The 27,724-nt window shown below is 40.9% G+C and overlaps 1 protein-coding gene across 1 annotated transcript in view; it reads right to left on the bottom strand.

Moving 5' to 3' along the window:
• LOC126417020 (cohesin subunit SA-2-like) overlaps positions 1-27,724 on the bottom strand; it is a 486,856-nt gene that overhangs the window by 421,850 nt on the left and 37,282 nt on the right. The window contains exon 2 of the mRNA XM_050084909.1: positions 6,158-6,316. Within this exon, the coding sequence (XP_049940866.1) occupies positions 6,158-6,316 (159 nt within the window). The remainder of the gene's footprint in view (positions 1-6,157; positions 6,317-27,724) is intronic.

Raw genomic sequence — 27,724 nt, 5'->3', positions numbered from 1 at the left:
AGTTGTTAATTCTAAGGTTCACTATGAAAGTTTATTCACTGTGAAATATCAACTTCTGTAGCTTTTAAGATACTGAAATTTGGATATACCTCATTTTTCTGAGGTTGTAGATGTATCCAAATTTGCTTTATTATTTGACTGAATTATTACAGAATTTTGAAGAGCTGTAAGAAGTCATCTTTCGGTTTGTCTGAAAGTCCGTCCATTGCTGGTGCATTCCGTATTCTTCTAAGTGACCAACCGCTTTCCAAATTCTCAGCTTTGGGGTTTACCCATACCTGGGCTCACCAGTACTGTTCACTGAAGCTGGACAGGCCACACCACTTTAGTGGCTTTGGGGCTGTTTGCTGGCACTCAGCCTCTCAAGCAAATTCACCTCACGTCATACCAATTCAAAGCGGTCAAGTAATTCTCCTAAATAACATTACAAACCACATCAAAGCATATTCTCTACGATCTCCTGGTGACAGACCCAGTAATTTTCAATTCAATTAACACAGAAAAGGATAATAGTGGTCATAAAGCTATTATTGCATCAACTATTCTATATGTTGAAAGAAGTATTGCGAGAGATAGGGAAATATTTCTGATTAGTAAGCAAAGGCACGATTACCAGAGCAGTTAACAACAAACTTGCTACTCTTGTGCTGAAAATGTGGAGTATTGCTGGAGAAAATACAAGAATATTGCACAATAAGCCATGAAGTCAAAGAATAACTGACAAAGGCTACACATAGGCGAAATGATTGCAAGAAGGGCAGTGCGAGAAGCATATACTGAATTCGAAGGTACACTATGTGATCAAAAGGATCCGGACACCCACAAAAACATACGTTTTTCATAATAGGTGCATTGGGCTGCCACCTACTGCCAGATACTTCATATCAGCGACCTCAGTAGTCATTAGAAATCTTGAGAGAGCAGAATGGGGCACTCTGTGGAACTCACGGACTTCGAATGTGGTCAGGTGATTGGGTGTCACTTGACTCATATGTCTACACACAAGATTTCCACAGTCCTAAACAGCCCTAGGTCCATTGTTTTCTATGTGATAGTGAAGTGAAAACATGAAGGGACACATACACCACAAAAGCGTAGAGGCCGACCTCATCTGTTGATTGACAGAGACTGCCGACATTTGAAGAGGATCACAATGTGTAATAGGCAGATGCCTTTACAGATCATCACACAGGAATTCCAAACTGCATCAGTATCCACTGCAAGTACTATTACAGTTAGGCGGGAGGTTAGAAAACTTGGATTTCACATTTAAGCGGCTGCTCATAAGCTGGTAAATGCCAAACGACGCCTCACTTGGTGTAAGGAGCGTAAATATTGAATGACTGAACAGTGGAAAAATATTGTGTGGAGTGACGAATCATGGTACACAATATGGCGATCCAGTGCCAGGGTGTGGGTATGGTAAATGCCTGGTGAACGTCATCAGCCAGCATGTGTAATGCCAACAATAAAATTCGGAGGCAGTGATGTTATGGTATGGTCTTGTTTTCCATGGAGGGGGCTTGCACCCCTTGTTGTTTTGCATGGTACTACCACAGCACAGGCCTACATTGATGTTTTAAGCTCATTCATGCTTCCCACTGTTGAAGAGCAATTCGGCGATGGTGATTGCACCTGTTCATAATGCACGGCCTGTGACGGAGTGGTTACACGATAACAACATCTCTGTAATGGAGTGGTCTGCACAGAGTCCTGACCTGAATCCTATAGAACACCTTTGGAATGCATGGAACACTGACTTCGTGCCAGGCCTCACCGACCGACATCGATACCTCTCCTCAGTGCAGCACTCTGTGAAGAATGGGCTGCCATTCCCCAAGAAACCTTCCAGCACCTGATTGAACTTATGCCTGTGAGAATGGCAGCTGTCATGAAGGCTAAGGGTGGTTCAACACCATAGTGAATTCCAGCATTACCGATGTCACGAACTTATAACTCATTTTCAGCCAGGTGTCTGGATACTTTTTATCACATAGTGTATTTTTTGTGCTGTCAACTGACTAATACTCCTCAGACATTTTGATCCCACAAAAAGTAAGTAAACAGACTGAAGTACTCTATATAGCCATTCAGTTATCATATTGGCACCTAAAAGGAGGATGACAGAGAAAGCTGAAATACAGAATACCTTCTTCAAAGTTGTTTCACTTACAAAGATCATACAGTAGCTCCCCCTTTCAATCATTGTACAAGTGCCAACCCAGCAAACAGTGAGACAATGTATTACATGATGGAAAAACCTACTAAAATTGTCAAGTAGAGGACAGGTAACTGGATGAGACAGGATAGCCGAATGATTCTATATAGACTATGTAAACGACCATGCTTCCGTTCTATCAACAGTTTCTGGAGCAACAACACATTCCAGGCAATTGTAACACTTCATTGGACAGATAACCCAAAGAGCATGTTCTATGGTCTTCACTGCTAACAGCGTATTATGGATGACAGCAGCTTCACTGAAATGTTTACAGATGATACTGTTGTATACAGTGTCTCTCGGGATGAATGGTCTACATTAGTGGACATGACGGGAATGATCATTCGAAGCAAAAAAGTCAAGTAAACATGAGGTCTAAACGCATAACTTAAGAGCTAAGAGCACTACTTCTTCTCCGATACTGTGAAACTAATCTCTTCTACAGCAAACTCTTTGCTTTCCACATTTTGGGGGGGGGGGGGGGGGGGGAGCTGTTTGAACAAATGTGAAACACCAAGACAGAGAGATGTTATAACAATGGAGTTTATTCCCCTGATTAGGAACATGACACTACACAAATGATTAGCATTACAAATCTGTACATGTATTGTGTCTGTGGAAATTCTGTATGGTGTAGCGCCATCACGTGCTGCAATTAGAACCGCTAGACATCATGGCATGGAATCAAAGAGGCCTGAATGTGCTACTGGGAAATACTCTGTCACACTGTTTGTGGGCACTTCCATAAGGCATCAACTCATTCTTTCCTGTTAGATCACATTCACATGCCAGTCTCCCACCCTGAGAAGTGGGAAAGGCATAGTGGCACTTGGTTACACATTTCCATTTCATTTCATATGATGGCCCTGCACAGGCTACACATTGCATAACACTGACCTGTCCAGTCATACAAAAGAGGGCCCTGTTGTGCCCATGCCACCTCTCTGCCATTTACATCACTTATTACAGTTCTGCTGTTCTACATGTGTTGCACACCACTGCTTCTGTGTGTTTCACTTTTTAAAAATAGTAGTTTAGTATGGACCACAAGGAAAAAAATTATCTACCGAACGTGCTCAAAAATGCATACCTTAAGAGTTATGAGCACTTGTTCAGTAGAAAAGATGTTTTTCACAGTAGTGAAGATGAACAAGTGCTCATAGTTCTCAAGGTATGCATTCTAAGGTCACGTTTACTAGACCTTTTTACTATGAATGATCATACCTGTCATGGCCTTGAATACTGACCATTCTTCTTGGAACCCCTGTAGCCCCCCATTGTAGCAGAGTACAGATGATCTTGCACAAGATCACCAATTGGTACAGGGGCTAGCAGTTAACCCTCAACATAAATAAATGGACCATATTGTGGATAAATAGACAGAAACACTCATTATTGTTCAGTTGTAAAGTTCGCTATGTCACTGAAAACAGTAAAATATCTTGGAGTGTGAGTATAGTTTTATATAGGCATTCCACTTTAAATAACTAATTGAATGAAAAGAACAGAGAAAGATTCAATATAGGAATCATAAAGGAAAGCAATTTGTCCATGAGAGTGTTAGCTCAGAAAAGCCTCATTCAACAATTCTTGAATATTACCGGCCAGTCTATAGCCCTTGCCGGGCAGGACTAAGATGATACAGAAGGTCAATTTAGTAAATATGAGAGCACCACAGAGATGTTTACCCAACTCTAATGGTAGCCATTACAAACGAGGCATTGTCGATCACCACTGAGATATTCCTGTTAAAATTCAGGTGACACATTCCAAAAGAGTCTTGCAACATATTAGTTTCTCCCACATGTTTACACATGTATCTTTGGAAATGACCGCTACTGCAAAATCAAAGAAATTCTAGCTCAAACTGAAGCTTATCAACAACTGTTCTTCCTGCCCCTCATTTGCAAATGAGAAAGTGCACTGATGGTGGTAACCAAGTACTGTTCGCATTTATTTTTAAGATGGGCTGTGGAATTTAAGATTTATAGATAGAAATACATAGATCAACTCATCAAGTTTAGTTAGGCTATTCTGGGACTCATATGGGCTTCTCACTGAGTTTTTTTAAGACCTGGATTGTTATTTTGTATATTTTCATACCCTGTTGTCTTATGGAGTTAAATTCTGAATGATGCAGGTCAGGTCAAGAAATTATACATTCAGCACTACTATGAAGTAAGAATATTGAGTAAAGCACATAACCAAAGATTTTGCAAAGGTGTCTCCAAGATCTTGAAATTCTTTATCTCTGTTCTCAGAACATTTAATCCTTAATGATATCTGTCACTAAAAATAAATATTAGTTTCAACTTAATTTTGATTTACATACCCACAATAAAAGAACAAAAATTAACTGCCACATAGACTTTACCTATTTGTATAGGTTTTAGAAGGACTTCTGCTGCTGAAAAGGTCATTAATGAAGTTCTGTCATAGCTCAAGTAATAAACTGAGAATATTAACAATTAAAAAAAAATACTGCATTGAGTTAGCTTTTCAGGACCACAGTAGATTAACCGTACACTCAGGCGATACTTGGATGGGATCAGTATCCGAGTTCTCATAATGGACTATTAACTTCCCTAAGCAATTCCTCATTTAGCTTTCACACATTCCATAAAAGGAACATACTGCACTGGGAAAAAGGAAACAAGAACAAAAAATAACAATTGTCCTCAGCTGGCTGGTAACTAGCAGCTGGTCTAGTAGGGTGATATGAAACTGTGCACAGGACAAAACATGTGACCAAACTTGTGCTCTCATTGGTTGTAACTACAGTGGCTGTCATCTAAACAACTAGCTGTCAGTCACTTAGTTATACTGATCTGGATATAAGTGGCAATGCTCACTGTAAACAGGGCTCTATTCTTATAGTGCACTGATATTTATTACAGGACATTAATTATTTGCATGGCCAGGCAGATACGAAGCTAGGACCACGAGATAAACAGGAATAACATTAATGACCTTGCAGACAATATTAATAGTAACCTCAGACTTTTGGCAGATGACCCAAGTTATCTATACCAAAATACTATCCAAAAGAAGCTGCATAAATATTCAGTCAGATCTTCATAAGATTTCAAAATGATGCAAAGATTGGCAACTTGCTTTAAATGTTCAGATATGTAAAATTGTGGACTTCACAAAACAAAAAACATAGTGTCCTATTACTGTAATACCAATGAGTCACTGTTGGAATCAATACAAATACCTGAGTGTAACACTTGGGATATGAAATGGAATGATCACACAGGCTCAGTCGTGCGTAAACCAGGTGGTAAGACTTTGGTTCATTGGTAGAATACTGGAGAAGTGCAATCAGTCTACAAAGAAGATTGTTTGCAAATCATTTGGGCGACCAGTTTTAGAATACTGCTCTCATGTGTGTGTCCTGATTATACAGTTGCCTGACATATTGCATCCAGTCATGTTCCTTGTATCTCTAAGATGACAGGTTGTTCAATAGATGAACTTATTAATCACACAGTATATACTGTGGCTACAAACATTTGTTGCACCACAAGAGATGCTGAGCACTGTACATTTTATGCACTTTTAAAGCAGGCAATTAACATTACAAAACATTCAGGCAATTAACATTACAAAATATCAGTAATGGATCTTACATTGAAAAAATGTTACTGATAAGTATGAGTATTGTCAGGTTCTATTCAACTACACAACTGTATAACAAGATGCCATTTCCACTGTTGCCTTTGAAGCCATAAAAAGTTGTATATATGGTTTATGTAGGTGTGAATATTAAATTTAATTTACTTGGTTTTGCAGTGCAACTCATTTCTCATTAGTAATGGTGCTAACCAGCTGTGGACTGCAAATAAAATGAAGTACAGAAGGAGAACATTAATTTCCAAACGTAACAACATTTCTAATATTAAGTGCACATTAAACACATAATGGTATACTTACAGCAATTTCATTTTCCATTTGTTTTGGCACGTCTGGGATGCTTTCAACTGTTTGCACTCTATATTTACAATTGCACACATCAATGATCCACTGAATAACAGCTAGTGTTCCAGCATCCTTGTTTTGTTTGTATCTTGTGACTGTTTTCTTCACCAGATTCTGGGGAAAGACATAATTTTACAAGTCTTGATAATGGACAGGAAAAGGCAAAGTTGTAATCCACACCTTTTAGGCCTATTATGACCCACTCTAGTTGCTCTTTTATAACCACTGATAGATCTAAAAATTAACATACATATACATTCAGGATTTTCTGTTGTTCAAACATTAGGAAGAGTTATGTACAGTATTACAAACATGCATCAACTATTTATCAGCAACAATCAACATAATGATAAGAGACACTGATGTCACTGGACGATCCCTGCTACTCCCTCAGAGTCCATTTGAGCTACACCATCACCAGGTTCATAGCAACTGTACATACAACAGCCTTCACGTCTTCTCTATTATATTATTTGAACTATTACTTAGTTTCTGATCTGGATCTGCAACAATTATGCTTGTACTATCTGTAAATACAGCAGTTCTAAGGTAATCTGTTACAACAAAGATAATTTTTTTCTGAATAAATGGAAAAAAGTGGTAATTATATGTTACTTTGAGAAACACAGTATACCGACAACACCCCAGTCTGATTCTGTGTATACCTATTATGTAACAATGGAAAGTAACCTGCTCAGATGAGGTTTAAGTATACTACATGCATTTCCCATAATTCTATGGTATCATCTGGGGTAAAACTGCTCTTCATTCAGATCTGCAGGCAGGGAATACACAGAAGGATGCTTCATAGTTGTTTTCAGTCTTTCATTAGGTATGGTATAGTTTTTTGGGGAAGTTCAAATAGCCTATCTCAAATATTAACGCTGCAGAAGAAAATTGTTAGATACATGTATACTACACAGTAAAAAGAATCTTGTCTCATTATTTTGATATCTAAAATATTAACCTTCCACTCCCTATGCATTTAAGAAATTATAACCTTCTTACACAGCAGATAAAAATTATTTGAGGGAAATCATTTTAGAAACATATACAGCACGAGAAACAAAGAAATTTTTGCTACCCAAACACCAAATGAATTTACATGAACAGACTCTACAATATATGGGGATCAAAATTTGTAATAAATATATTTAATGTAAAGGCAGAGCTTGTAAAAATGCTACTACTACACTTTTACTGCTTAAGAATTTCTTTGCATGGGGCCAGCACAATGATGGCTTTCGCAAACGTCAGAAATAACAATATTACAATAATTACACTTACAAAATATGTTGCAGGGTACAGATGTTGAAACTTACATATGTATTATACATATATTTCTTACAGCTGATGTGCTACTGGCTCATGTAACAAGCAGTGTCTTAGAATTCATTTCTAACAGCAAAGATTATTTTTTTGTTAAAATCAATCTCCTTGCATTTATTTAAATAGTTTGGTAGTTTGTTAAAACAAATCGAACCATTGATGTATGGACTTCTACCTGTCATTTTTAATTCTGTTCTTTTCTGAAAGTTTTTATATTTTGTTCTGGTGTTATGGTCATGTACAACACTGCACTTGGTAACCGCAGTTAGTTGACTCATAAAAAGTGTAAGTTATTAAAACATGTGTAAGAAATATATCGTTAAGTATCAGTGCTGCACAAATGTATCACATGATTCTCTATGGCCTAGCCCATGTATGAGACTTCTTGCTCTTTAAGCATGGACATGGGTTATCACTGCTTACGCCCTAGATGTGCAGTGAACCGGCTTGCTGTCACACCCATGCACTATGTCCAAGGAAGAGTCTTGCTGACAGGAATATGACAGAAATTGGTAAGAGTTGTTTTGCCAGAGAAATACATTTATTTTGCCATACCTCGCTAGATATTACAAACAAACTCTTATGTTTAATGTCTGTACTAGCGGGTTGCACAGGCAGCACAGTTCGATCGCCAGTCTTGGAGGGTACACACTATGGTGATGAAACCATTGCGCAACCATGTGAACCTCGCAGAATAAAGGTCACATATCCGAATGGTCGGTTCCCGGCACGACCTGCAGAGCATCATGTCTTTCACAGAAAGACGAAAGCACTGTGAAATGAATGAATGAGCACAACTTGGCTTACCCATTCGGGGGAGCTGCATTAACTTGACCCATGTGGTCCACAGTGAGGAAGATCGGAAGCATGTGTCACGTTCAGTAGTCCAGCTCGCACTGCCTGCCTGCTCTTTCTTGTCCGGGCCAGTGCACGTCGCACCATTGCCAAAATTTTGCATAACAGTAAATATGCACACACAGGCTGCTGAATGCAGGGCACCATCTGCTTGTGTAAGCAGTGACCACAATTCTGCTGTTCACATGTTTCTGCAGTGCGGCCATCACACACGTCTCCCTTGCCCCACCCCGGACAATGGAGCTCCACAGCTCTGAGAAAGCACAGCGATCAGTCTGTGATGCACATGTTTAGAGTTCGTGCACTGTGTGGTGTCGTCAGTGTGAGCGTGATGGTGGTGGGACAGTCAGCGGTGATAGGGCAGCAACAGGTGATGTCAGTGCGAGAGGCTGGTAAGCGTGCGGCAGGCATGTACTCGTGCAGTCAGCTAGTGACAGCAGTGGCAGCCGGTGCTGGCTGAGAACTGTCCATAGCAATGCCTGACGTAGACGCGCTGCTGTGAGTCACTTGGAAAGATGTCTTGAAGGCTGACACACCAATAGCTTAATGATGACACAGAGCAGTCACGAGTGCTACAGTTAATACACTACAATGGAATAAAGTTCTCTATTTGAATTGTTCAGAATGACAAATCCAGGGTTCACAAGTTGCCGTGTATCACAAGTTCGCCGACATAATCAGTCACAGAAGCAAGGGGGCAGCACTTGATCTGGCCTTAATGGTCAAGACAGTAGAGTGTGAAGATTGCACGCTAAGTATAAACTTGCTAGAGTACGATGTCACCGTGACTCAAATGTGAAGAGGGCAATGTCCAGAGCTCAGCAGGAACACTAGTACGAAAACCAGTGCGGGCACTGATCCAGCTTTAATGCCAAAGGGGGCACTGGGATGTGAACATGAGTCCAGGACATATGATGAACAAGCAGCTGTTGACACGGAAGGTGGCGTTCGGAGCTTGACCAAGATATCAGCTGCAGGCACGGCCAGCTGTGGATAGTATATCTACAGCAGACAGAAGTTGAGAGGCGCCAGACTGTAGTGACATATGGCAGCCAGGGTACACGCTTGCCGAGTTGTGTGGCGTCGTGTTTAGAAGACACAGCACCGGCATTTGAAGCAAACTCGGTGGCCTGCGCACGACACGCACTGGTGGTTGTGGTGGGGGGTGAAATGTGCACCTGGGGTGGGCGCGCTTCAGACAGCAGTGCCAGCTGCCTGGGTGAGATGGTTGGAGGTGCTTGTGGCAGCATGATGATAGCTGCCTGCAATTGTGCTTCACCAGCGGCTACAGATGTCAGCTCTGTGTGATCACTGGTGGAGGGAGTGTCTTATGTTGTCAGATCTTCGAACAAGTCGAAGAAGTGTGTAGCTGCTGAAGTGGGTAAGACATCACACAGCTTGATGAAGCCATCTGAGACTCTAAACAGCTCCCTTTTGCATTTAATATCCAGCGTTCGATCTCCACGGGCAATTACATGGTGCAGTCTGAAGTATGGCAGCCGGAGCGGTGGCTGTACTGCGTCAATACATAACATGATGTGCATGTAGCGCTGCCGGTCAGCTTGCATGAATACTTTTTCCTGGTGCTGTGCAACATCGAAGCGTGCACTCAGCGGCTGGCCATGTGAGTGCACAGACATTCTGCCAGGGTGAGGGCCGCAGTATCATGTGGAAGTGATACTTCCTCTATTAAATCACCTGCGACTGCAAGAGGTTGTCCGTAAACAAGGTCGGCAGGAGACGCACCTATCTCCTCCTTCGGCATTACTCCCAGGCCGAGCAGCAACAGTGAGAGCACCTCCATACAGGCAGTATCATGGCATGTGAGGGCAGTTTTCAGAGTCCTATGGAGCCGTTCAACCTCGCTGTTCAATAACGGGTGGTAGATTGTAGTTCCGCTGTTCTGCCATATTCTGCCTGTTTGAATATCTCTGTATTTATATACGCATAGCACTTTCATAGCAGTATGAAGAGACACCTGGATACTGTACTGCAATCGCGTGCATGTAACCCCGATTGCGGCTGGCATTTGGGTCCATGCAAGGAGGATGATACTTTGTCGTTTCTTTGCTGAAGCACACATGGTAGCACCAGAAGTCTCTCGGTGGCTGCTCTACTGTTTGTGGGAAACTGTTAGAATGGCTGGAGCTGCATTGCTGGCTTGGCGATGGCCAGATTGGCTGCCACTATGGTACCTGCTGCGCTCTGTACATGAATGTGCCAATCGGTTGACCTACACAATGAGAGCTGCCACCTGTGTGGGTAAGTTCTGAACTAGCTGGTGCAGTCAGTGCATATCTGGCTTTCTACATATCTGAACATGGAATGTTAGATCCCTTAATCACGTAGGTAGGTCAGAGGCATCTGAGAAGAGAAGTGGCTACGTTGATGTTCTAGTGGGAATTACTAAAGTTGCTGTGGCACGAGGAACAGGTCAGGTCAATGTAAAACCAAACAGAGACAGTGCTTGATTTGTGACAGTTTGCACTGAAACCCCATACCAGTGCTTCTCTAGGGAGTGGTAGAATAGAACCTTATTTTTTACTTGTACAAATGTTTTGTTCACACTTTCATAATGTGCAGAAAAGCCTTAAAATAAACATTTTAAAAACTCTAATCCCCCCCCCCCCTGCCGCCGCCGCCCCTCCTCCCGAAGGTCACAGTATCAGTACCTCTTTTTTTCCAAATCAAGCACTGAATAGGGGTACAGCACATGTAGGCCTGACAATGAATAACAAAATGGGAATGTAGGCAAAGTACTATGAATGGCATAATGAATATATTTTCAATGCCAGAATGGCCAAAAAGTCAGATATGAGGTTAAGTGCTATCTAGCTCCACAGATGAGGAGGAGGTTGGAAGAATGAATGGTGAGATAAATGAAGTTATTCATATGCTTAAGGGAGACTGAAAAATAATTGTGATTGAAAAATAATTGTGATGGTGGACTGGAATTTGACAGTAAGTAAAAAAAAGAGAAGGAAAAACAGTAAGAGAATGCGAACTGTTGGAAGGAAGAAAAAGGAAGGCCACCTAGTAGAATTTTGATCATAACACAGATTAATCATTGCTAATATTTGGTTTAAGAATCATGAAAGATAGTTGCACATATGGAAGAGAGTGGACAACATTTCATTTCATGGTTTTACAAAGATCATACACTGAAGAGCCAAAGAAACTGGTACACCTGCCTAATATTGTGTAGGGCCCCAGAGACCACACAGATGTGCCAAAACACAATGTGACATGGGCTTGACCAATGTCTGAAGTAGTGCTGGAGGGAAGCGACACCATGAATCCTGCAGGGCTGTCCATAAACCCGTAAGAGTACGTGAGCACATTGCAAGGCATCCCAATAATGTTCATGTCTGGGGAGTTTGGTGACCAGCAGAATTGTTTAAGCTCAGCAGAATGTTCCTGGAGCCACTCTATAGCAATTCTAGATGTGTGGGGTGTCGCACTGTCCTGCTTGAATTGCCCAAGTCGGTCGGAATGCACAATGGACATGAATGGACGTAGGTGATCAGAAAGAATGCTTACGTACGTGTCAACCGTATGTGTCAACTGTCAGAGTTGTATCTAGACGTATCAGGGGTCACATCTCATTCCATCTGCACACATCCCACACCATTACAGAGCCAGTACCAGCTTGAACAGTCCCCTGCTGACATGGAAGGTCCATGGATTCATGAAGTTTTCTACATACCCATACACGTCCATCTGCTTGATACAATTTGAAACGAGACTCGTCTGACCAGGCAACATGTTTTCAGTCATCAACAGTCCAATATCAGTGTTGAAGGGCCCACGTGAGTTGTAAAGCTTTGTGTCGTGCTGTCATCAAGGATACACGAGTAGGCCTTTGGCTCTGAAAGCCCATATCAATGATGTTTCATTGAATGGTCCGCATGCTGACACTTGTTGATGGCCCAGCATTAAAATCTGCAGCAATTTCCAGAAGGATTGCACTTCTGTCACACTGAACAATTCTCTGCAGTCATCGTTGGTCCCGTTCTTGCAGGATCTTTTTTGACCACAGCGATGTCAGAGATCTAATGTTTTACCAGTTTCCTGGTATTCAAAGTACACTCGTGAAATGGTCATACAGGAAAATCCACACTTCATCACTACCTCAGATATTCTGTGCACCATCGATCATGCGCTAACTATAACACCATGTTCAAACTCAATTCTTGAAAACCAGCCATTGCAGCAGTAGTAACTGATCTAACAACTGTGCCAGAAGCTTATATAGATGTTGCCGACCGCAGCGCCATATTCTGCCTGTTTGAATATCTCTGTATTTATATACGCATGGCTATACCAGTTTATTTTGTGCTTCAGTGTATAACAAAGTGACAGATTCCAAAACCAGATTTTGAACTGCAAAACTTTTCCAGTGGCAGAGGCCGGCCGAAGTGGCCAAGCGGTTCTAGGCACTTCAGTCTGGAACCACACAACCGCTACGGTCGCAGGTTCGAATCCTGCCTCGGGCATGGATGCTTGTGATGTCCTTAGGTTACCTGCCTCGGGCATGGATGCTTGTGATGTCCTTAGGTTAGTTAGGTTTAAGTAGTTCTAAGTTCTGGGGGACTGATGACCTCAGATGTTAAGTCCCATAGTGCTCAGAGCCACTTGAACCATTTGAACCAGTGGCAGATGTGGGCTCTTGATTCATTATTGGCTACAAATTACAGATTTATACTGAGGAAACTCCACAAATGTATGAAATCAAGATGCTGGGACCTGTACATTTGAGAGAACCAGACATCGTTGGCAGGTTCAAAGGGAGCATCAGGTAACCATTGACAGAAATAGTGGAAAGGAATACAATAGATGATAATTGGACAGCTTTGTGACATGAAATAAAGAAGGCAACTGAGGAATAGCTAGGCAAATAGACAAGGACTAGTAGGAACACTTTGATAACACAAGAAATATCGAATTTAATTCATGAAAGGAGGAAACACAAAAATGCAGCAAATTAAGTGTTCAGAAGGGAATACATATGAATGGCTAGAAGAGAAATCTGAAGCTGTAAAAGCATGTATACCAGGAATAGGTAGCGGACCCTATGGGAAAATTAAAGAAGCCTTTGGAAAAAAGAAAGGTAGCTGGAATGAATGAATATGAAGAGCACAATCACAAACCAATACTAAGCAAAGAAGTTAAGCCTGATACCTGAAAGCAATATAAAGAAGGGTTACACAAAGAAAAATCTACATCTACTTCCACACTCTGCAAACCACTAATGAGCATGGTAGAGTGCACTTCCCATTGTACCATGTTTGTATGTTTCCTCTTGTTATGTCTGCATAAGTAAGTTGGGAAGAATGATAGCTTAAATGTCTCTGTGCCCATTGTAATCAATCTTGTCTTTGTTGACCCTACAGGTGTGACATTTAGAACACTGTAGTATATCCTACATTTCTTACTTAATATTGTTTCTTGTAACTTTACTAATATGCTTTTGCAGGATACTTTGTGGCTATGTTCAACCACTTTCCAGTAAAGGTTGTTCAGAATTTTAGCAATGTACTTCCATGAATCAAATAATCCTCTAACCATTCATTCTGCTCTTCATTGTGTACATTCAATTTCCCCCTTACATCTTATTTGATATTGCCATACTTTAACAATATTATAGGGTGGGACACGCAAGTATTTTGCATGAAAACTCCTTCGTAGGCTCATTCTATTTCCCCATTACCTTACCACTGAACTGAAGTCCACCACCTGCTCTAATCACAACTGAGCCTAAACTATCATTCCACTTCATATCCCCACGAATTGTTACAGCCACATATTATGAAAAGGGAAGATGAGATAGATGAAGGTGAGATAGCAGATGAAATTGAGAGACTACTGAAAGGCCAAAAGTTGAAATGAGGCACCTGGGGTAAACAATATTCTCTCACATTTATTAAGATCTTTGGGAGAACCAACCACTGCAAAACTTTTCTGCGTGGCATGAAAGATATGTCAGAGATTAAAAACATTCATACGTCATGAAGAGTATTTTAATTTCAGTTCCAAAGAAGGCAGATGTTGACAGATGTGAATATTATGAAACCATCAGTTCTATCAAGAATGACTTTTTTTAAAAGAATAAAGAAACCGGAATCAACTGACCTTAGGGAAGATCTGACTGGAGGTACAAACATAGAGTAAGGGTCAACTTTGACAATGTAGAGGTAAAGCAATTTCCTATATTTTTCCTTTATTTATTTATGCTATTATGACTGTCTATGAACTCCATATACTTTGTTGTTACAATTAACAATTCTATCATTTCCTCTATTTCTGTATCACCTTCCATATGTAATACCTCTTCAAGTAATTCTTCGGTATTCCTGTCACATACTAATTTTATTCTAGTGGGGTTATTAATTTAGTTTAAATTGTTATATAGGCACTGCTCTTCTTTTAGGTTTATTGGTAATGTTTTTCTGGTTTGTTCCATTTATATTTATTTACTGACTAAGTTTAAACATTTTAATATCATTATCACTGCACTGTCAAAGATGACATTTACTCTGTGCTCATACCTCATTCTTGATGTGCAACATCTTTCTCTTTGATGACAATAGTCAGGTCAAGTCTGATGATACCCTTCTAAGCTGAAACCTGAACAACAAAATAAATTAATACTATAGAACATACACAATACCGTGCATTTCACTTATAACTTGAAAGATAAACTGAAAACAGTGGATAGTTTCCCAAAAAAGAGGTTATAAACTGATAAGCAACAAAAGGGCAGTTAGGTATTTTGTGAATTAAATCAATCAGGTGATGCTGAAGGAACAAAGTAATTGACAATTCCTCAATGGGAGACAATAAAAAATTCAGACTTTCCATAGGAAAAAAAAGCTGCTCTGAAAAAGAAATTTATTAACACCTAATACAAACAGTACGAAAAATTTGTCTGAAAAATAAATATATTAGTTCCTAACATAGATGTACGAGTTTGGAAATATTTTCTGAATGTGTTTTTCTTCGGATGAAGCCTTACACTGCAGTGAAACACGACCAATAAATACAACATTGCAGTGGCTGCACTGTTAAGAAGAAAGTAGTAATGTTCCTTCAGACATCCACTCAGGAACGATGACATATGGGAGTTTTGATCTGGCACAGATAGCCAAAGCAGTTAGGATGAGTGCTCACGTAAAGCAGGAAGCGGGAAATCCAGGTTCGAGTCCCAGTCTGGCACAAATTTTCGTTGTTGTCCTTCCCTTACAGTTGTAGTCACAACTGCAAATACATTTATGACCAATGAATAGTTCAGATATAGCAAAACATAAATAATATCCTTTTGGGTTTTGGTCATGTTCGATAGTTCAGTTTAGTTTAGTATCCCCCAGTACTATTTCACTTTCATCTGGTACTATGCACCAAAATGTTCTGTTAAAGGATTACTTCTTTTTTGATGAATCTGGCTAGTGTGTAATTCTGGTTGTCATGTAGAATTTTGTGGACCGCCCGTGTGGACTTCTCGAAAGCGTCTTCTCTGCTGGAGAAAATTGCAAAAGCTTTCCAACTAACGACTTATACCAAATTATCAAATGATGACTGAACACGTATTTTCACTTTCATCCATTCAGTTTCATATGCTTATTGCACAACTGCATTTACAATTCAGTTCATTAACATGACGCTAATACATTCTTTTTCTATGAGGACTCAACCAAGAGCACCGCCGATCGAACAGTAATACAATAGCATTCTTACATTACAATCCAAATAACATCATTTCTCTTTCTCCTAAGAGATTCCACAACCCCGTTTATTTTCTCCAGTTCTTCTGTGTCCAAGGACTGCATACCAGACACCCAGCAGTAGTTAATGTTCTCCTCACTTCCACGCACTGCAGCTACATCTTTCATTGTATGCCCTGTCTGTAAGAAGAGATATGGTAAGCACAGTACATCTGTTGATATCTGACCCCCTGCTTTAATTCAACATTGCAAACTTCTTCAGCTGACGTGACAATGCTTCATACAGTGAAACATGACATGATCCACATCATCCTGTTACACTAAACAGACAAGAAGAGAACAGAATATTATGAAATGTGGAGTTGCAGAAGAATGCTGAAGATAAAATGATCAGATGAAGACATCCCGAACTGAGTGTGTGTGTGTGTGTGTGTGTGTGTGTGTGTGTGTGTGTGTGTGTGTGTGTGTGTATGTGGAGGAGGGGGGGGGCCATGTGTGTGGGCGTGTGTGTGTTTACACATTTAGTCTCACTCAAAAAATGATTAATCTGAAAGCTAGCAAAGCTTCAGTCTTCTTTATAAGCCTTTCAACAACTCTATGTTGCTGTTGTGGTCTTCAGTCCTGAGACTGGTTTGATGCAGCTCTCCATGCTACTCTATCCTGTGCAAGCTGCTTCATTCTCCCAGTACCTACTGCAGCCTACATCCTTCTGAATCTGCTTAGTGTATTCATCTCTTGGTCTCCCTCTACGATTTTTACCCTCCACGCTGCCCTCCAATAGCAAAACTCCTTTACTACTTTAAGTGTCTCATTTCCTAATCTAATTCCCTCAGCATCACCTGACTTAATTCGACTACATTCCATTATCCTCGTTTTGATTTTGTTGATGTTCATCTTATACCCTCCTTTCAAGACACTGTCCATTCCGTTCAACTGCTCTTCCAACTCCTTTGCTGTCTTTGACAGAAATACAATGTCATTGGCGAACCTCAAAGTATTTATTTCTTCTCCATGGATTTTAATACCTAGTCTGAACTTTTCTTTTGTTTCCTTTATTGCTTGCTCAATATACAGATTGAATAACATCGGGGATAGGCTACAACCCTGTCTCACTCCCTTGCCAACCACTGCATCCCTTTCATACCCCTCGACTCGTATGACTGCCATCTGCTTTCTGTACAAATTGTAAATAGCCTTTCGCTCCCTGTATTTTACCCCTGCCACCTTCAGAATTTGAAAGAGAGTATTCCAATCAACATTGTCAAAAGCTTTCTCTAAGTCTACAAATGCTAGAAACGTAGGTTTGCCTTTCCTTAATCTTTCTTCTAAGATAAGTCGTAGGGTCAGTATTGCCTCACATGTTCCAACATTTCTACGGAATCCAAACTGTTCTTCCCCGAGGTCGGCTTCTATCAGTTTTTCCATTCGTCTGTAAAGAATTAGCGTTAGTATTTAGCAGCTGTGACTTATTAAACTGATAGTTCAGTAATTTTCACATCTGTCAACACCTGTTTTCTTTGAGATTGGGATTATTATATTCTTCTTGAAGTCTGAGGGTATTTTGCCTGTCTCATACATCTTCCTCACCAGATGGTAGAGTTTCGTCAGGACTGGCTCTCCCACGGCTGTCAGTAGTTCTAATGGAATGTTGTCTACTCCGGCAGCCTTGTTTCGACTCAGGTCTTTCAGTGCTCTCTCAAACTCTTCACACAGTATCGTATCTCCCATTTCATCTTCATCTACATCCTCTTCCATTTCCATAATATTGTCTTCAAGTACATCACCCTTGTATAGACCCCTCTATATACTCCTTCCACTTTCTGATTTCCCTTCTTTGACTAGAACTGGGTTTCAATCTGAGCTCTTGATATTCATACAAGTGGTTCTCTTTTCTCCAAAGGTCACTATATTTTTTCTGTAGGCAGTATCGATCTTACCCCTAGTGAGATAAGCCTCTACAGCCTTACATTTGTCCTCTAGCCATCCCTGCTTAGCTATTTTGCACTTCCTGTCGATCTCATTTTTGAGACGTTTTGTATTCCTTTTTGCCTGATTCATTTACTGCATTTTTATATTTTATCATTTCATCAATTAAATTCAGTATCTCTCCTGTTACCCAAGGATTTCTGCTAGCCCTCGTCTTTTTACTTACTTGATCCTCTGCTGCCTTCACTATTTCATTCCTCAAAGCTAACCATTCTTCTTCTACTGTATTTCTTTCCCCCATTCCTGTCAATTGTTCCCTTATGTTCTCCCTGAAACTCTGTACAACCTCTGGTTTAGTCAGTTTATCCAGGTCCCATCTCCTTAAATTCCCACCTTTTTGCAGTTTCTTCAGTTTTAATCTACAGTTAATAACCAATATATTGTGGTCAGAGTCCACATTTGCCCCTGGAAATGTCTTACAATTTAAAACCTGGTTCCTAAATCTCTGTCTTACCATTATATAATCTATCTGATACCTTTTAGTATCTCCAGGGTTCTTCCATGTATACAACCTTCTTTCATGATTCTTGAACCAAGTGTTAGCTATGACTAAGTTATGCTCTGTGCAAAATTCTATATATTATAATATGAACTAGCATCGTGCGGCATACAGATGTCATCAGTACTGTTCCACAGTTCTGTGCATCCCATCTACTCCCCTTTTTGTCAACAGAAGTGACCTGCACTCCTTTCCACTCACTTAGGGCTATTTGCTGCACAAGAGATTCTTGAAAAACATGAGCTAGGAAAGGAGCCAATTCTGTGGCATGTTACAAGTGAATTCTCATTGGAATTCCAACAGAGCCTAATTCCTTGTTCGCTAAACGTTATCTTAATGGTTTTTAAATACTGGAGGTGCCAAAATCAGTGTTCTCATTTGTGAGCCAGTGTGGTGGTCAAATACTGGTATGGTAGTGTCACTTGCATGAATACATTTTTAATGCTGAATTTAAAATTTCTTATTTCTGCATGTTGTCTTCATTTTTAGCACCAAACACAGCCATACGGTTTGGAGCCATTCACCAACCTTGTGTATGATTAGAACTTCCTAGATTTTTCTGATATGTATTTTGCCAGCATCTGACTGTAAAAATTATTGTAGAAGTCACATATGGCCTTTCCTATAGATCAACAATTTGCTATTAACTTTTCTCTGTAAGTTTCCATGCAGTCACTTTTGCACCAAGAATGCAGTAGTCTCTGTTTCTGCAACATTCTCTGAATGGTAACACCAGTGCAGGGTGGGTCTTTACTGTCTTTTATTATGTAACTTGAAACATTCTAATGCACACTGCAGTTATAACACATTTTGGCTTTAGCCACAATTGTTCTGCATTTCCCAGATCTGCACTAAATGTTCTCATTAGTTGATAGTGACACTATCAGTTTGACCAATCATAAACCATCTCCTAGGTTTCTTGATAACCTTGATGCCTTTGGCCATTGTTAGTTTAACAGCTTCATTGTCACTAATCCCTCTGTCATTGGTGACACTGTTGAAAAGATTGTGTTTTGTATCCCGCCTGGAAGGCGGCACATATGTCTGCTCCTGTAAACTGAAGGGTAGGCCAAAGGTAGGAAGCGAGTTGGAGCAGGTGAGGTAAAAATCGCGGTACTGCCAGTAAAGTAAAAGTACATTTAATAGAGAATATTAGTCAATGCAACTTTTGGAAAAGATGAGTATGTAGGTGCGAAGCCGTTGTCCATGTATCAAAGCTAGCAGTTACTAGTAGTTGGACAAACTATCATTGAAGTAACAAAGGCAAGTCTGTACTGGCTAGCCCCCTATGTAGCAGAAGATAAGTTACTTAGTCGTCTGCTCTTGATCAACTGGGCTGAATCCGGAGCGGCGCTCGTAGAGCTGCACAGCTTCGGGCTAGAGGCGCTGTGGTCAGCAGTGATCATTTGGTCCCGTGGTGCCAACCTACGAGAGCACACGAACGTTATGGCATCATAGCTACCCATACCACAGATTGGGTCTGTTTCTAATGAGGTCCAAAATATTTCTTTCATGTATGGGTTGTCTGATCAGTTGCTCCCAAAGCAGCTGCCAGACAACGTTTTCAGTATTACTCCTCAAGTCTGTCTGACCTTACTGCCAATAACGTATGTTTAGCTATCCCACTCGAGACTAGCCACATATAAGTCACCAACTACTACTATTGCAAGCTTGGGTTATTTCTGTGTTATCAAGTTTAGGCTATCTTTGAATGACTCTATGACCAGTGTGGCCAAATGTGGTAGTCAGTAGACATACCAGATTATTAATGTAATTCCAGTGACCGACATACTCATGTCCGTATCAGTTTGCAATCAGACTTATCTTGGACCTCGTGAGTTGCAAGGTGTCTGCATGTCACTATAAATATTCCTCCTCCTGGGAAGTCCAATCTGTCTTTCTGATGTACGTCCCACATGTTACCAAAAACATGTTACCAAAAATTTCCCAACACTACTTCAGGTTTCAACTAAAGCTCAGTTCTTAGTACGATGTTCTTCACCAGGAGAAATGCACAGAAAACTTGTGACTGGATGCATCAGAGCATCAATGTTCAGCTAGCTGCACTGTCTCCAGCTCACTTTGCTGACATTTCATTTTGAGCACTGACTTCTGTATCACATTTATCCAAATTGGGAAGTGATCAACACTGTGCAAATCATTAACTGTTTACCACTGCACAGCGTGAGCAACAACATGAGAAGGTATCAAGAGACCGATGCCTTAGAATCACCATGTAGCAGAGGTGAAGTGTGTGCTACACCCTCTGTTTCAAAGGCGCAAAGCTTCTGAAGAAATGAGCCCCTCAACTGTTTGATTCAGAGGCAGGAACGGGTAGAACCCATGGTATATTATATGCCTTCAAGTACCCACAAAGAAAAAACACACGGAGGAGCTGTGTATTAAGATTAGTGGGAACCATGTTGTCTACATCTTCATTAGGTGGCGTGAACAGTGAGTGGTACCAACTTACATGTCTTTGTGAATACGAACAGTGACTGTCTGCTCATCTGTTTTTAAGAATGGTCACATAATGTTTAGCCCTCTTCCCACCGACATCGTTTCTATATCCCCTTAGCACAGGTGTCAGTGTCTTTGATATCCACATCTTGGAGATGCCACTCCTAAGGACTTAGATGTGCTAAGTCTGTGTTCCTACACATTTTTTAACCTATTCCTATTACTGTTCAACTGCAACATGGGAGCTGTGTGTGTGTGTGTGTGTGTGTGTGTGTGTGTGTGTGTGTGTGTGTGTGTGCACGCGCTTGGTAGAAGGGGGCGGGAGGAAGGGGGGTCTTTTTGGGGATTTTTAGATCTCTCAAGTAGACATCAATTGGCAAAGTTCTTTGGTCTGATGCCTTTGACAATTTCTCTTGCTCCCTTTTCTTTTTTTAATCTTCTATGCATGTTTATCTTTGGGTTGGGAAGAAAGTGGTTAACTGGATAATGACAATAAGCAATTACTGCTAAGGTTTACCGCAAAAATGTGTGTGATAACATAAACAAATTACTAATACCAAATTCTAAATACAAAAAATAAGCAAAAAAATATACTAAATAAACATTTTACTACTATTATCAGGAAGAGAACATAGTAAATAAGGCTGCATGTTTTAAGTCACTTGGCATTCATTTTAACACGACAATTAAGAAGTTGTTGGGTTGGTCAATCAAATATCACAAAATACTTTAACAGTACTAAGCTCCATAAACCAACTGTTGAGCCACTGCCTTCCAAATTGGTGTCCATAAGCTGAGGCCAAGTGAACAGAAAGCTGTCATCTCATTCCTCGACCAGAAGCTGAAAGAGGCTAAGCTGACATGACAGCAGTCTCTGCCACAGCGCTGAAGGAAGTCTCACTAAAGGAAACATTATTGCCACACGAGTATCCCATTGCCAGGGGTCTGGGTTGACACAACACAATAAGAGGCACAGATTGTCACAGTGCTGACCTAAATTACATGTCTGAGCCTGGAGCTGTGTTGTTTCCAGGACCTATGTGATCAGCAGCCGTAAATGCAACCAGCTCCAGCCACACAGTATCTGTCATTATCTGCCGACACTAAGAAGTATTCCATACCAGTCAACAGCCTGATAGGGGTCATCCTGCCTAACTCTACTAGACTATGCATCCACTAGATGCAAGTCTTATTGATTGCACCTATCTCTGATGGTGCTTGGAGCTAAACTAGTACCTTCCAGATGGAGGCCATCTTCTGGCTACTTCAACCAACTCCAGGGAGCCTACCCAGGCGTCCAAGTTCTGGAGCCCATGACCAAGTGCCACATGCACCAGACTTCTGTCGAATCACTGCCTCAGCACCCCCCCCCCCCCCCCTCCCCTCCCATCTTGTATGTATGCACTCTGCTATACAGGCTTGTGCCACAGTCAGCTGACACTGTCTCCTATGTTGGGTGTCATTGTTTTGTCACCGCACTCAAGTGCCTCTTGTGCTAGGTCCACCACAGTGCTGTGAGTTGGTCGTGCATTTGCATCATATAGTGTGACGAGCCTACAACAGAGTTCTGCTGCTGCTGCATGCTTGCATCCTGGCTTGACTCTGCTCTCCAACAGTCAGGATGCTGACATTTCTCCTGCTGCCCCCTGTTAGGCTGCAACTCCATACCACTTGTCACCTCTTGCTGTCATGTGCTGAGTTAGCAAGTCCCACCATCCAGGGCCAGCCCATGCTACGGATGATGACTGCAGCAAGACCACTCCATCAACTGCTGTACTGACCATGACAAGATCAATAAACAATCATGCCATCCTAAGCCGAATACAGCTGGTGTCACAACGGAACCAGTGACTTTGAGCAATGTCATGGGTTGATGCATAAGATCAACACCACAACAGGATGAGTGAGGAAACTATCTTTTTGTTTGTCATTCCCTCAAGCGTGATGACAGGCCAATTGGACTGACAGATCAATTTAACAGTAAAATTTGTTATAATGAACAAGGTCATGGATATCAAACAATCCAAGGGAAGACTATGCCAGTACAAGCCCAGTTACCCGCACACAGTGTAATGTATTACGTTATGGTGTCCCCTGTAGGGAGTCAGCCCCAGTAACGTGCTTTACATATCGTAGTTATGGGCATTCTTCTAGGAAGTGTAATTTATGTGCCTGAAAGACTAAATTACATTTAGCTGTATTACATTTTAAGTGTTCTTCTCACCATCCGATCCTTGTTTCTCCTCTTGATAATTCACCTGATTTGTTTCATGAACAACACATTTGTAATTTATTGACGTAGAAGAAAAGAAGACAGCTTGGAAATACAACTTAATGAATCATTTATTCAATATGACTGCAGTTTTGGTTTACAACTTCTTCAAGTCGCACACGTGCATTTGTGACGACTCTCTGACACAAATCTTCTGGAATGGCACGGCAGAACTCCACAATGATGGTACTAAAGTGCATTGCATTTTTGGGTTTTCTGTGGTACATCTCTTTAAGGAGCCCCCAAAGGAAGAAGTCACAGTGGTTAATGTCCGAGCTGTGGGGCAGCCACATTCCTCCTCCTGCATAATGTTTTGGAAACCTGTTTGACAATACCCAAGGTCAAGTTTTTCATGTAGGAAATCAAGCACAACATTGGCAGTATGGGGGCATGCTCCATCCTGCTTGAACCACTGTGTCTGCAATGGAAGACATGAGGCCATAACGTGAGGAAACATCTGGTCTCACAGCACGTGTAAATGGCGTTACTGTAGCGTCGAAGAAGAATGGACATCGCAACCCACACGGACACTTTCTCCCCATAGGTGTCTTTCCTACGGATCATTCGCGGAGGTTCATGTGCCCAGAATCAAAAGTTCTGTTTGTTCACATAAAAATAAGCTTCGTCAGAAAACCAGGTGTTGTGTAGCACTGCCTCTTGGTCTTGCACGATTGTGCAGCTAGCAAACTGCAGTCTCCACTCCTTATCTCTCGCAGTAAGCTTACGCGCCACATTCATCTTGTATGGATACAAGCGAAGGTCAGATTGAATAATTCTTTGTACAGATTGGCGCAAAATTCCCAACTCGGCACTGGCTCTTCTTATTGATTTACTCTGACTATGAGTCAAAGCCACTTGAACTGCTTCAATGTTCTGCGGCAAATGTACAGTACATGCATGTGGCCACTGACACTCCAAAACAATTCCAGTACTTTCAAATTTTAGATGTACACTGTGTATTGTCTGTGGGCTGGAAGCTCACCGTGTGCCAAAATGACCACAAAACCTTCTCTGTGTCAATGTAACACTGTTTGTTACTGCGAATAGTAACACGATCTTCATCTTTTGTGTGACGGTCAACCGTCCTTTGTCCGAAATCGCGGCAAGCTGAAATGGTGGACTCACAATGGAAGTGATGAACTCGCAATGACATCTGGCGTAACTTCCATGAACTGCACGAAGTTGAGCACACAATTTCAAAGCTATTGACCCAATAGTATACTTGTAGGATCAAAATTTCAATCCGGTGACTTATTGTGCGCCACCCTGTACCACTATTCTAGTCAATCCCCTTCAGTCAAGACAGGGGAGCATTTATACAGTGTTATAGAGAACCTGTTCACAGCTGGACAGATGAACAATTTTTGTGAATGACCAAGTTATGCTTGACAGGAGACACGAAAACCTATGTTAGTCCCAAGAGCATCTAAGGAATGCTCAGTCAATGATATATGAGACAAAATAGCTGCAGATACTATTGCAAGCAGTCTCACTGAGTATCACAGAAGCACAGCAAGACTGTAAAAAGGTTTATGGACAGGTTAAGGAAAATTAATGGGAAAACTTATCAATTAGCAGATAGTGATGAAGCAAATAATGTCATTCTGCAGGAAGTGGAACAAAGAATGTTAGAGACATTTTTACGGGGACTGCCAACTAGTACGTCAAGAAAGGTGCATGAATAATTTCCAAACAGCTTTGATCAATGCTGTGCACTGAAAGCATGATAGGAAAAATTTATTTTCTACTGACATGAAATTTTGGACATTTGGGTCATATATGTAGGGAATGACATCAGCCACAATGTAAGAGATATGGTGGAGTTGGCCACAGATAATGAGATTGTACAAGTTAAGGGCACAGTGGAAAGGGACAGAATATGTAGGAGTGTTACAACCAGTAAAACTTAATGCCGCAAAAATGTACATAGAGGCAGAATCCTGCTTGATTGGCAAAGTGGATGGCAAGAAACATAGGTTTTTGTTAGGCACCAGTACTCAAGTGTTTGACAACATTGGACCACACAGAAAAGGGATTGTTAAGTCCTCCACAGTATAAGTTTTGTAGAGTTGGAGGTAGTGACATACAATCAGCAATGTTAAGGTAGGAGCAGAGCAATTCTGGAAAAATATGGAAGCTTTGCCTGATACAGGTGTAGGGTACTGCATGATCCTAGGATTAGATTTCCTGTATAGGCATCACACTAAAATTGACCTAGGTTGCCACACGGTAGAACTCAGGGAACTTTGTTCCATCTGGGAAAAACTTGTCAATGACATACTGAGGCAAGCTATGTCTCTGATGAAAGATAAACCTGCAGTGACCATTACACACGTCAACTGCTGTGGTCTTGCGCATTAGCTGTGTTTGTGCAATACAGAGATGCAGTTGTGGCACGAGTTGAGTGACTGTGAGGTGACAAATGAATGGCTTCACCTTGGAGTTGTAACTCATTTAAGCTACTGATTCTTTCCTTTCTGTTATTTAACGTTAATAAAACTGTTCAAGCATACTCTCAGCGAGTGATTGAGCACTTATCAAATACGGGGAGCGAGCACTACAAAGTCTAACATTCCCGTCAAACCAATTAAACTGTGTGCAAGATCAATATGGAACAATTCATGTGATAAAGTACCACAAGGTATGGGCAAACTACTGCAGGTGAACACGGAAATGAAAGTACTTGTAAATGTACTGTACACGGTGGAATCACCAAAAGAAAAAAATGAGCTTGGGAACACTACATGTTTATGGGAAACACACAGTGAGTGAATAGTGCCCATCGGTGTTGATAATTTTGGGACCCTAAAAATTTGACAAAGTGATTACTGGTTGCCAATTTAGATACTGTAGACAAAGGCTATCTATAGACAACATATGTAAATCATAGTCAGGAGCAAGATGCCAATGTAACTGCATTACATGAGAAGATGAAGCACTCGCAAGGACCAGACAGAATGGCAATGGAAAAGTTACTGTTTGAATTTGAGAATCTATTTAATCCTCATGGGTCTTTAGCAGCCACCCTGGTAACACAACACAGGATCACAACTGAGAATCGATCACCTGTGTACTGTAAGCCATATAGGGTGCACCATCACCTACAGCCAATAATGGAGGAACTCGCTAACTAACAATTTCATGACAGTACCACTGAGAAAAGTACCAGCCCACTGGGTGCACCTATAGTTTGAACAGTATGAAGAAGTATCAATTCTGTTGTGACTACAGATACCTCAACAGTCAGACAATTGTAGACGGACAACCAATATGGAATGTACTGGAAACCTCGGTACCTTGGGGCAATGTACTATTTGTTCCACTACAGATTTAAGAATATTGTAAACTGGTAGTGCACCAAAGGACTGACCAAAAACTGCATTTTCAGTTATTTGGGGCCATTACCAGCATCACTGAATGCTGTTAGTTTGAAATAATGCACCCACCACATTTACACAGTTGCTGGACAGGTTTCTGAGGGGATTAAAGCCACAACAGTGGACAATTTATCTAGACATTAGGAATATGAAAGAGCACCAACAATGGCTGAGGGAAGTTTTTAAAGACACTGGGTTCAGCACACATAACTCTCAGCATAGAATATGTAACTTTGCACTAAAAGGAGCTAATTACTTGGGACATGTAATTAGCCATGATGGAGTGAGAAAATATCAAAGTTTGGTGAACACTGTATGGAGTTTTCAAATACCTCAAACAGGCAAGGACTTATAGTCATTTTTGGGGTTAGCAAATTACTATAGGAAATTTGTAATGGAGTTTGTGGTGATTAGCATGACCTCTCACACACTTATTAAAGGAAGTTGTGGAGTTCCACTGGACACTGGACGGTGAAAGTGTGTTAGCAAAATTAAAGGAATTCTTAAAACTAGTCCAGTATTGGTCTCTCCAAATTACAGAAAAGAATTCATATTAGCATGTGACACTAGCTATTATAAACCAGGTTGTGCTTTAAGTCAAAAAGTACAGGCTAAGGAACATTAAGTCACTTACACATCAGGGCACCTGAACAATGCAGAAAGCAACTATTCTACACTGGAAAAGGAGATGTTAAGCCTGATACACCGCAAAGAATACTTCCACTGCTATCTGTATGGAAAAAAACTTTAAGGGGCTAACACAACCAGCTTTACAGTGGTTATTGGGATTAAAGGATCCATCGAGTTGGCTTATGCATTGGGCAATAAAATGAGCGAGTCTGGTTTCAAAGTAGTTCATAAATACAGTAAGAAACATGGAAATGCAGATGGCTTTCTCAGGAAGGCTGGTGTGGTATGAACAGCAGGCCGTAGCATTGCACAGTAGTAAAGAGCGTTAACTGCTAATGTAGTGTGTAAACTATTTGCACCGCAACCAGAGTCCACTATTGGTGACTATGTATT

This window comes from Schistocerca serialis, chromosome 8 (genome assembly GCF_023864345.2).
Source record: "Schistocerca serialis cubense isolate TAMUIC-IGC-003099 chromosome 8, iqSchSeri2.2, whole genome shotgun sequence".
NCBI lineage: Eukaryota > Metazoa > Arthropoda > Insecta > Orthoptera > Acrididae > Schistocerca > Schistocerca serialis.
This window is presented reverse-complemented; position numbering and strand designations above follow the sequence as displayed.